This window comes from Zea mays, chromosome 9 (assembly GCF_902167145.1).
Source record: "Zea mays cultivar B73 chromosome 9, Zm-B73-REFERENCE-NAM-5.0, whole genome shotgun sequence".
Classification (NCBI taxonomy): domain Eukaryota; kingdom Viridiplantae; phylum Streptophyta; class Magnoliopsida; order Poales; family Poaceae; genus Zea; species Zea mays.
The window spans coordinates 136,996,290-137,008,007 of record NC_050104.1 but is presented as its reverse complement, the minus strand read 5'-3'; the positions used below and the strand labels follow the sequence as shown (position 1 = coordinate 137,008,007).

Sequence of the window (11,718 nt, the reverse complement as noted above, 5' to 3'; positions counted from 1 at the left end):
TGGAGCGGCGAAGTGACTGCGGTCACTTCGACCCTGTCGACTAAGGAGCGCGCGTCAGGATAAGGTGTCAGTCGATCCTTGCATTAAATGCTCCTGCGATACGGTCGGTTGGCGTGGCGATCCGGCCAAGGTTGCTTCTCCGCGAAGCCTGTCCGAGCTGGGCCTCGGACGAGTCGAAGGTGCGTCCGTTGCTTGAGGGGACCCTCGGGCGAGACGTGAATCCTCCTGGGTCGGCTGCCTTTGCCCGAGGCTGGGCTCGGGCGAGGCGGGATCGTGTCCCTTGAGTGGACGGAGCCTTGATCTGAATCGCGCCCATTAGGCCTTTGCAGCTTTGTGCTGATGGGGGTTACCAGCTGAGATTAGGAGTCTTGGGGGTACCCCTAATTATGGTCCCCGACAAGATCCTACTTGGGATAGGCAGCTGATCAGTTTTTTGGGAGCACACACGACCGCTTGATCGACACGGAGTTCATTGGCTTGTTCGCTAAATCGACATTGGCTTGTTCACGTGATTGACATCGCCTTGTTCGTGAGAACTTGTTATTCTTCCTCTTGGTGGGCGACGTTGTTGTTCGTCTTCCTTATCTTCTTTCAAGTGGTTGTTGTTCCTGCTGTACGACTTCTTCCCGGCGACCGTTTGAGGGACTGTAGTGCATACCTCTTCTTGCATCGGCTTAGATCGTCTATATAAAACATACACATGAGATGTCTCATGTGAATGGAGCCACTGATGCCTTGAACATTGGTCCCTCTGTAGGGTACTCACTGTTCTTTATTTTTGTGCATGTTATTTTGTTGTTTACTGCTGCTGTGAGTAGTTATGCACACATGCATATATCTGTCATCACATTTATTGTGCTATATTTTTTTATTAAATTGATTATGAAAATGCCTAAATTCCTAACATTCACTACCGCGCTCATCTGAGTAGGTCACTGTTTTGGGCAATTTCGGTTGTCCATTTTGTGATATGTTTGTTTTCTTGGGCTCGTGTATACTCTAGAAACTTTTCCAAACATTCCAATCGCTAGTTGTTTTTTGCGTTTTTGGTTTGATCATCTTCTTGATTTCCATTGAAGTAAAGAGCCAAGTTTAGCATTTTGGAGAGTTTTATCCTTGAACTTATTTTGATCATTTTGTGTGCTTCGTGGTGTTTACTAGTCATCACCGAGAACATCTAGCCTCATAAGAACTATCATTATGACTAGCAACACCAACATAAAAATTCATAGCACTTGCAAAATAATTATTAGAATTATAAGATATATTTACAAGTTGTACTTATACCTCGGGCTAATTATAGTAGTATTATGGTGCAACACCTTGGTACTCCATGAACATGATCGTCTTGCTAAAATTTTGAGTGATAGGAGAAACGCGTTACAAAACCACAAACAAGATCATAAGTTGTCAAAACCAGATGCGATCAAACTTTTGGGCTAGATGTGATGGTAATGGCAACCACATGAAGATAAATCAAAGAGATTCAGCTATAAAGTAGAGCTAAAACGGTCTTCCCAAACAAAGTAGCCAAAAAGTGTGTTCACGCAAAGATCGATCATACACTAACTCTGACTAAATTGCCCGAGCTACCATAGATCAAAGAACACATGAGGTAACCAACATAATTTTACGGCGAAGAGCGGCGAGGTTCACAAGCAAATCAGCAAAAGATAGTTATCACATTTATGTGGCCAAGAACAACTAGTTCTCGAGCAAACTAGCAGAGGAACCGTCGAAGCTCTCATACGAAAGGGACCTTGTCAAGGCAAGGACATCGATGGATAGCTATAGGTCCATCAACAAGACTAGGGCGTCGAATCAAACGATAAACAACATGAGGTTGAAATAGATTAGAGCAAAATGAGGAATATATGTAAAAAGAGCGATTGGATGCTAGCTTACTCAATCGGATATGATCATCCAATATATATACATACATAGAGATAGAAAGAGGGAGTAATCTTATCTATTAGAAAACCTTTCCAAGACGTATTTTTCAAGTTTTTCCATGAGTTTAAAACAGTTCATATCGGAATCCAAAAGGTCAGATCCAAACATGGTCTTTTTTTATATTTGTCGAAAGTTCGGACGTCCATCGCAACTTTTGAACTCCGTTAGGACTTCGGGCATGGGAATGATCCTAGACATTGAAATAGGTTTTTGAAAAAAAATGGATATGGGTCAGAATTTTTTATGTTGGAGTATCTTTTCGAGAGCGTAACTCATTTATTTAGACTCTAAATCGTATATATATTTCGACCATCTCAACAAGCGACTCTGAATGGTGAGACTCAGTTCATATTTTAATAATAACCTCACAAAATGTTTTTTTTTACAAAATGACCAATTTTGTCACCGTATATTGCTGTCTGGGCAAATGCACGATGCTTATCTGTTTCCTTGTGGGGGTAGAGGCAGATGACAAGGCGATGAGCATTTATCCGGTCCGGCATCACAGAATGGACCACGGAGATTGCAAGATGCAATAACTGAAAGTGGACCATGAATCTGCGTCTCATTGACGGATACTCCGATAGCGACCGATTCTGATTATTGGAAAGTAAATTCAGAACGGTAGGTCCTGATGACTCGATGTGGATGGGCTTGTTGTATCATTATTGAACTCCAGAAGAAGTTTTACTTCCCCGTGAAGCAAAGCTGATCGATGTAAATTACTCCGGCAGCAGTAGTAGTCCTCTTGTCTTTGGCTGCCCGTCTGTCTTGGTTGACTCTCAGTTTCACGATTTCATCCTAGACGTGCACAATAAATAAACTTGCATAAACAATTCAAAGTGCCCTGTGAATGACTCGGTTAATTTTCCTTGGGCAGTTGAGCACTTGAGCATGAGCTGAAGGGCACAAGAACGTTGACAAGCTCGAATCTCGAAGCTGTAGATTCAAGAAAACCGAACCCAACCAACCGCCAGCCTTGACCCACGCGACGCGATCCCCGAGCTCACGCCGTGGCAGCGCATGCATGCACGAGGGTCCAAGTCATCGCCGGCGCCCTGGCCCACCCATCGCCCATCCAACGGCCGCCCGCGTCGCGACGGACACTGTCAGCTTCCGATCCGCGTGTGGTGTGGTTCTGGTCGTTCGGGTGACTTGTTTGGCAGGGCTCTACTTGGACGGGGTGAGGAGAGGCGAGGAGAGCAGAGCAGGCAGCCGACGACTTCCCCACGCGGAGGCGTTGCTTCCCGGTCGTCCAACGCCTGGCATCCCTTCCTTCTCCTCACCCAGCAGCAGCCGGTCGGCCTCGGCTAGATCTCGCCGGCCGCCTCCAATTGGTTGTCCACTGTGGCCGGGCCGAGGGGTACTTATCTATAGGCCCGCAGATCTGCGCCTGCGCCCGTGGGAATCTCCGCACCTCGCTATCCGTCTCTTGGATAGATCGATCTTCCGTCGCTGGTTCCCCTTCGCCCCACACGAGTACTTCCAAGGAACTGGAACTTCCAGCCGGCACGGGGATTCGAGCTTCTGCTCTATCAGCAACTCCACTGGGCGCTGAGGGTCTGTAGCAGAGCGGTGCGATCGGGGCAGAAGGGAGCCATGATGAGGGGGCAGGCGTGGCTGGCGCTGCTGGTCGTGGTGGCGCTGGCCTTGGCGGACGCGGCGGCGGGGAGGTTCGTGGTGGAGAAGAACAGCCTCGAGGTGACCTCCCCCGACGAGCTCAAGGGCAAGTACGAGTGCGCCATCGGCAACTTCGGGGTGCCGCAGTACGGGGGCACCCTGCACGGATGGGTCGAGTACCCCAAGTCCAACCGGAAGGCGTGCCAGAGCTTCGACCAGTTCGACATCTCGTTCAAGCCCAAGCAGGCTGGGGGACGACCCATCTTCGTCCTCGTCGACCGCGGAGGTGACCTTGGCTCTGTCTGTCCTGCCCCTTTTTTTTTTCTGGTCCGGGCTGTTGTTGCTCCATTCAAAGTTGCGCGCGATAGTTATTTTTGGAAACCTATTTTTCTGTTGTCCACATGTTCTTTGGAAATTGGTTGCTCAAATTAGTGAACCGCATTAGGGAGGGTGGTCTTTTATCGTGTTTCGTTCAATCTAGCTCTACTTCCTATTATTAATTACTGTTCAGTTACGAACTGCTAGCCTCCTGGCTCCTACATTCCTAAAAGGAAGAGTAAAGATTATTAATAATAGATCTTTGTAGACAATTTCTCAGCCCAACTTATATAGTAGGCAGATTAATAGATGTCCACTCATCTCTGACAAAGTTCTTGGTTCTTGTGCTTAAACCAATGGGAAGCTTATAGCCCGTTTCCGCTCTCTCTCATCTCCTCTCCCCTTCACGCATCCACCTAAACATACTCTTGATTATACTTGCCCCTACTATGAGGTGTGTTCTTTGAATTTTCTATTTCGGGCTTCCATTCCCTTGAAATTGAATGCAGCCTACCCTTTTTTCTAAGAAAATGCTTCCATTCCCTTGAAACAGCTGTTGTTGTGATCATGCAGTTATATCTCTGGTCGAGGATTATTTTTGTATTTGTCAAGCAGTTTATTAAAATAAAACTATAGTGGAATACAGAGCTGAGATGATGTAAACTTCATAAGTTCTTAAAACGAGTTAAGAATATTTTGCAGTTCAATTTGAATGAGATGATACTACAAATATTTGACTTAATTAGCTATGACTATATTTATGGTATATTTCGTTAGTGAAAATTTTGAAGTGATGCTTATTGTGCACGATCACCAATTGTCAGTACAATACCTAAATTCTACCTGTTTATCCACATACGGTGATCAGTTGAAATTATTTGAACATTGGTTTTGCTTAGCTTCCTATGGCGTCAGATCTAGAAATATGCTCGCATATCACAATTTATGGGAAAATATCCTATGCAATCACTTATCCTGGTGCAAGTATGCAATCAAGCGATCTGGTGCATCCGATCTAGATCTAATGATGACTGTTATTTTATATTTAACCCCTTCCACCTAAAACATAGTACCTATTTTACTTTTAACCCCTTCCATATGAAACCGTTGGATCTGGATTGGATGCTCTAGATAGTTTGATTGCACGCTTGCACCAAAATGAGTGATTGCACACGATATGTCCTCCAATTTATATACGACACATCCTCAAACTAGCATGGTGCAGAACCTGAACCTCAAATAGTGAAATAAGGTTCATATTGTACTAACTTCAGAAAAATAAAGTGTTCACATGTTTCATATTTAAAGTTGGAATAGGAATCCACAAGTACTCCATGTGATAGTATAGCCTTTCTGTTTGACTTTCACAAGTTATTCATCTTTTTTTTTTGGAGCACTTCACATGGCAAATAAGGCATAACTGATTCATGAAAACTGTTACATTTCTCTATTGATGATATTTCTGTTAGTGCAAAACATGGAATTATTCAAAGATTTGGGTGCATAAAAGTTCTCTTTGGTGCACATTACAGGGGTTCTCACTCATGATTGAGAAAATCTTGTTCTAATGAGACTTATGTTTTTAATGAACAGAATGTTTCTTCACAACCAAGGCATGGAATGCACAAAATGCTGGAGCTGCTGCAGTTCTTGTTGTGGATGACAAGTCGGAACCTCTAATCACAATGGACAACCCAGAAGAAGGCAAAGAGCACCTAGAAAACATCACTATTCCCTCAGTGCTTATAACAAAGAAATTGGGGGAAAACCTTAAGAAATCCGCGGAAAATGGCGATATGCTCAGCGTTCTTCTGGACTGGAGAGAATCCCTTCCCCATCCCGATGAGCGTGTAGAGTATGAGTTCTGGACAAACAGTAATGATGAATGTGGTCCTAAATGTGATATGCAAATGGACTTCGTGAGGAGCTTTAGAGGAACTGCACAAATTCTTGAGAAAAAGGGTTACACTCAGTTTACTCCTCATTATATCACATGGTATTGTCCAGAAGCTTTTGTTGATAGCAAGCAATGCAAATCACAGTGCATCAATCATGGGAGATATTGTGCACCAGACCCAGATCAGGATTTTAGCCAAGGGTATGATGGAAGAAATGTTGTGGTTCAAAACCTACATCAGATTTGTGTATTCAAGATTGCTAATGAGACTGGAAAGCCATGGCTGTGGTGGGATTATGTGCATGATTTCGCACTTAGGTGTCCAATGAAGGATAAGAAATACAATAATGACTGTGCCCATGATGTTATCAAATCACTTGGTATGTCTAGTTCGACACTATTATGTATCTCGGTCGCTAGTTCTATTCATTTTTATTCTCTAGCATACAACTAATTGACTAAGTTGCTGCCAATTAAGTATTCAATGTGTCAATTCCTTGTTACAGGATTGGACATCGAGAATATAAACAAGTGTGTTGGAGACCCTGAAGCCGATGTGGAAAATGAAATTCTAAAGGCAGAACAAGATGCCCAAGTACGACTGTTTTCATAAATATTACTCCCTCGTTTTTTACAAGGGTATTTAAGTCTTTGACTGATGAATACTCCATTAGTATTTCATTTATGTGATACAAAATCATAAATATAAGAGCAAAATCATAATCATAGATAAGCATTGTTTTAATGTGGATCTAATGATACCGATTGGAGTGGCGAAGCTAGAGCGAATTAGAGGAGGGTGCAAATGCCTTGAGGGTGCATAGTGCTAACATATAGGTGGTGCATATATGGTGAAAATTTGGTCTAAATCACTAGTTTTATGAATTTTCGTGGGTGCACATGCATCCACAGCCTCCTACTTAGCTTCGCCCTCGATTGTGATTGGTGTTGTAAGAATTCTATATTACTATCTCCATCCTAGAAAACATGTGTTTCTAGGTTTGTTCTTAGTCAAAATATGTAAGTTTGATCCAGTTTGTAGAGAAGATTGTCAACATTTATGACACCTAATAAATATATTATGAAAATATGTTCCATGATGAATCCGTTGATACTTAAATACTTGTATTTTTGTATAAACTTGGTCAACTACATTGTGGAGTTTTTTGGGGATGGAACCATGGAGGTAGTTGTAGAGTAATTGTTGGTGAAAGGTTTTCCCTATTGAATCGAAAGAAGCCTTGTAATTTCAAATGGAGGGAGTAACATTGTTGTTTACAAATGCTACTTGCTTTACATATTTTCATCAATCTGTGGTATACTTAGTTCTCTGCTTTTATTATATAGATTGGTCATGGTAAAAGGGGAGATGTCACAATACTACCAACCCTTGTCATCAACAACAAGCAATATAGAGGTCAGCCTACTATCTTGTAGTGCCTATCTTTTTATTGGCCAATGTTGTTTGTGCCACATTTAGTTTTTCTCTTCAGGTAAGCTGGACAAAGTTGCTGTCCTGAAAGCGATCTGTTCAGGATTTGAGGAGACAACTGAACCTGCTATTTGTTTGAGCGAAGGTATGTAAGCTTTCATTTTACTGTAGATATGTCTTAGTAGATCTTATCTGATGTCATGCTTACTCTTTTATTTCCTTCTTTTTATCTCATATAGAGATTCAAACAAATGAGTGTTTGGAGAACAATGGGGGTTGCTGGCTGGACAAAGCTAATAATGTTACTGCATGCAAGGTACACTTTTTTACCGCCTTGCATGCTGCTGATGCTTGTCTTATCCCTCAATTCTTGTCAGGTAAGACGTTCTAATTGTATTTACATGAGAATGCAGGATACCTTCCGCGGGCGTGTTTGTGAGTGCCCTATTGTGAGAGGTGTAAAATTTGTTGGTGATGGATATACCCATTGTGAAGGTACTCTATGAATTTGCTTTTCGCATTACATCGACATAAGTTATAATGGAAAATTTTCTGAGCGGATAATAATTATTGCTACCTTCATTCTCTTTTCTTATTATTTTGGAGATTGCATTTTCTGCAGTTCATTCATTATTCTTTTCCTGATTATTACATGTTACAAATATTATTGATATATAAATGATGCTAAAACAGTTTGATGATAAATTCCTATTATTATTTTCATGTGATAAAAGTCTAAATGCTTTCATGTATACCAGTGGTTCAAGTTTTAAATTGTTGACTACACACTCATTTCAAAGACGATAAGTACAATAAAGTGTAGGTAGTTGTAATTTATAAACCAGTGTTGTTCATGTTACTATGTGGTATTTTACTTTTGCACAAATACCATCTTATCAGCTATATGTTAATTGATATTTGATAACACAGCACTACAAGTATGATTGAAATTTGCCTTTGTCAGCTTCCGGTGTTGGTAGGTGTGAGATCAGTAATGGAGGGTGCTGGCAGGAAACTAAAGATGGGAAAACAATCTCTGCCTGCTCAGTAAGTAATGTTGTTTTGAGACTTTAGTTTTCTGCTTTCCAGTTTGTTTACATTGTTAAAACTAAATTTGAAGTTCTGCAGAACGAAATATCTGAAGGTTGTAAATGTCCAATGGGTTTCAAGGGTGATGGAGAAAAAAGTTGTGAAGGTATCATTCAGAAAGTAGTTGTTTACATCCTTGAATTCAACATTGTTCTGAAGGGGCAGAGATTGCGTGTATATTTGTATATATTGGACCAAAGGAAATACCTTGCATTCTAAGCATTGAAATCCTAACAGATTTAGGAAATCCAAGGGACACAGATAGCAAAACACAAGGTTCAGCTCAACCAGCTCCACAGAAACCATGAGCAAATCCAAATACAGTAACAGTGCACATCACAAACTAAGTACCACTATTACAGAGGATACAATGATTTGAAGATTATTCAATCGGAGTTGCCTCTGGCCTCCTTGCAATCACAGTAGAAAATTTTCCACCCTGATGACCTCTCCCTTTGCACAATCAACCTTTGTTGCTGTAAAAAATCGTCAACTGCCAGAGAGACTAATCAGATTACGAAGAAAACCAATCATTTCTTGTCAGGCATGGTACCCAAAGGGTCCCATCTTTTCTCTTGGCACTCGCAGGCCCTAGAAAATTCGTCTCACTGTATTTGTTTTGGATGCGCTTCAAACTTCAAAGCATCTTTGATCCAACACCATAGTAATTGCCCGAGTTGGGACCTAAAAAAGTTATGTCGTTGACAGTTGTGTCCGTTCCACTCTGTACATCGCCATCCTGGTACCGTATAACATTTGTTCCGCATACTGGTTTAGGACTTCACATATTTATCAAAAACCGCTTCTTTTTTAGAGCATAGTCTTCCATTGGAGTTCTTAGAGTAAAATTTACCTGCTAAGGATGGTTCTCTAATTCCACTTTTGGATACTGCAGAGTAAAAAAAAATTGTGGTCTATTTTAATCTACTTATTATTTGCAGACATTGATGAATGCCAAGAGAAACTTTATTGTCAGTGCAAGGGTTGCAGCTGCAAGAATACGTGGGGAAGCTATGAATGCAGCTGTGGTGATGACAATATGCTATACATGAGAGAGCATGACACTTGCATCAGTGAGTAGCTGACCTGCATTTTTACTAGCCATCTAATTCTGTCTCTTCGTATTTTCCTTGCAAACACCTTTTTCAGTGACGAGAATTACAAAATTCTCTCTTTTGTTTGAGATGATTGATCTTATTCCTTTTAAATAATGGAAAAAATAACTGTTCTCAATCATCTGTTACTTTCTGAATAACACAACTATGCTCTAGTTGCTTGATAAACAGTGATTATTTCAAAAGAATTTTTTCTCGATGTTGCATAGACTTACAATGTAATCCTTGGAGCTACTTATTCCATGAATGGTAAACCTATTTTCGTGTACAAAAGTTTCATTGCTGTTCTATGTCAATACTAGTGAAGCGACAAGAATAGCAGATTTTATCAATATATCATATTCTTGCCTGTTACACTTTCTTTAGTTATATCCTCTATCTTTTAGGATTGCTTAAAACAAGTGGCATATAATCATCACAGTTTTTCATTAATGTGATTTTTGGGCCTATCTAAGGCTATCTCTAGCAGCCTTACCTATCTCATCTCCTATTTCACAGTCATATGCACGATTTGCTGGCCACAACTTAAGTAGGTGTCATGTCAGTTACTATAAGTTCTTCGTTCTTTTCCTGTAGCGCTGGACTTCACTTTCTTTACCGTCTGAACTCGAACGGAAGTAGTAGATGATGCACGTGTGTATACATGGGTGAAGCTACTTAGAGTGTGTTTGGTTTGAGGAATGAAGTGATCCATCTTCTTCTCACTCCTCACTTTTTTATTTGGTTTGTGGAATAGAATGGGTTGATCCATCACCACCACATTCCTCATAAGCTAATAATTAGTATATACATGAGGAGTGGGTTGATTCCACCAAAATTTATGGAATGAACTTATGATGCATCACCTCATGAAGCATAGAGTGACTCTACAAACCAAACACACCATTAGTAGCTGGTGGGTGCATGTGCACCCCCAAAAATTCAAAAAATCAGTTATAGCAATCAAAAGTTCACTATATAAACACCACCCATATATCATATATATGCATCCACAAGAGAGGTGTATCCCCTTCATATTTGCTCTAGCTTCGCCACTGTGTGTATAGATAACCATATAGATATTCTAAGATGTTTTGCACAAGTAAAAGTTACCCGTTATTCATTTCATCTTTTATTGTACTGTAGTCTCATACCATTTCGTAAATGATGTGCAGGCAAAGAGGGAACTGCCACTACTGTTGGCTGGAGCTTCCTCTGGGTTATTTTCTTTGGACTTGTTTTTGCCGGGGTTGGAGCATACGCTGTGTACAAATACAGGCTGCGGGTAAAACAACTCACGATTTCTCAGTTTCTTCTCTACCCTTTGATCTTTATTTGCAAGTGGTCGCATGTAGACTTGATTTGCTAGTTGTTACTGCAATAATGATGCATTTGTTACTGAAACCTTTTGTCATCATTTCACCAGAGTTACATGGATTCAGAGATCCGTGCCATCATGGCTCAGTACATGCCTCTGGATAACCAAGAAGGAGCAAACCAGCATCAGGTCGTGCACGCCAATGATATCTGAAGCTGCACTCCTTTTCTGAAGCAGAAATAGAGGGGGCGTGCAACATTTCACTTGTGCTGCTGCATCATTGGGTCATGGGTTTTACAGGTATAGGTCAACTAGGCTCAAAGATACACAGGTTATGCGAGATCAAGATCTACTGTACCATGAATTAAGATTTAAGAGAGAGACGTTGTGCGCCTCTTGTTACGACACTTGATGAACAGCATAGGGAATGATACCATCATAGTTTTAGTAGTCCTTCGTTGCCTTCAGTTTGTCTTCAAAGAGTTCTTGTTGCCTCTTCACATACATGTAAACACTGTAAATACCGTTACCTGAATAAAGCTTCAGCCTGCTAGGCTACAAGCAGGGTTCACTGTACGTGTCCGTACATGTGATTTATTACAGATTTCTTTCGCTGCTGGTGTCCAATGCTATCAATCATTGTGTAACAAGGATCTGCCAGTGTTCGAGAAAAGTTATACCCCTAGATCTGCCGGCCTTTGAGAAAAGGCATATATCTGAATTAGCAGAAAACGGATCCACACACAATAAGGCTCAGCATCAGCTTGGCATTCTTGAGACTATGCACGGGGGTCCAAATCTCATGGCAGTTAGGGCATCCTCCGCACTCTCTAAGAGCATATACAACCTAGATACTGTGTTTCGCTTCTCCAAGTACTAGATACATCTAAAAAACTTCTCCATACAATTCAATGTATCTAAATCTTATATTTTATTTATTAGAACCTCTCAAGATACGACTCATTTATGTGGGTTGTATGGTTAAACCGTATGTAGA

At 41.1% G+C, this 11,718-nt stretch overlaps 1 protein-coding gene across 1 annotated transcript; it reads left to right on the top strand.

The window, feature by feature from the left end:
* The first annotated feature begins 3,115 nt into the window (after nucleotides 1–3,115).
* LOC542350 (vacuolar sorting receptor homolog 1) lies at nucleotides 3,116–11,325 on the top strand. Its single transcript, NM_001305862.1, has 12 exons — nucleotides 3,116–3,859; nucleotides 5,485–6,168; nucleotides 6,295–6,383; nucleotides 7,136–7,205; nucleotides 7,282–7,365; nucleotides 7,460–7,536; nucleotides 7,634–7,715; nucleotides 8,185–8,267; nucleotides 8,349–8,415; nucleotides 9,251–9,382; nucleotides 10,579–10,688; nucleotides 10,830–11,325. The coding sequence occupies exons 1-12, from the start codon at nucleotides 3,553–3,555 to the stop codon at nucleotides 10,932–10,934; spliced, it is 1,890 nt and encodes a 629-aa protein (NP_001292791.1). The 5' UTR covers nucleotides 3,116–3,552; the 3' UTR covers nucleotides 10,935–11,325.
* Nucleotides 11,326–11,718: the final 393 nt, after the last annotated feature.

Excerpts from the sequence above, each read along its gene's own strand:
- LOC542350 (NM_001305862.1), top strand. The coding sequence starts at position 3,553 with ATGATGAGGGGGCAGGCGTGGCTGGCGCTGCTGGTCGTGGTGGCGCTG. Across the intron at positions 7,366-7,459 it reads TGCTATTTGTTTGAGCGAAG|AGATTCAAACAAATGAGTGT; the intron begins GTATGTAAGCTT and ends TATCTCATATAG. Across the intron at positions 9,383-10,578 it reads AGAGCATGACACTTGCATCA|GCAAAGAGGGAACTGCCACT; the intron begins GTGAGTAGCTGA and ends AATGATGTGCAG.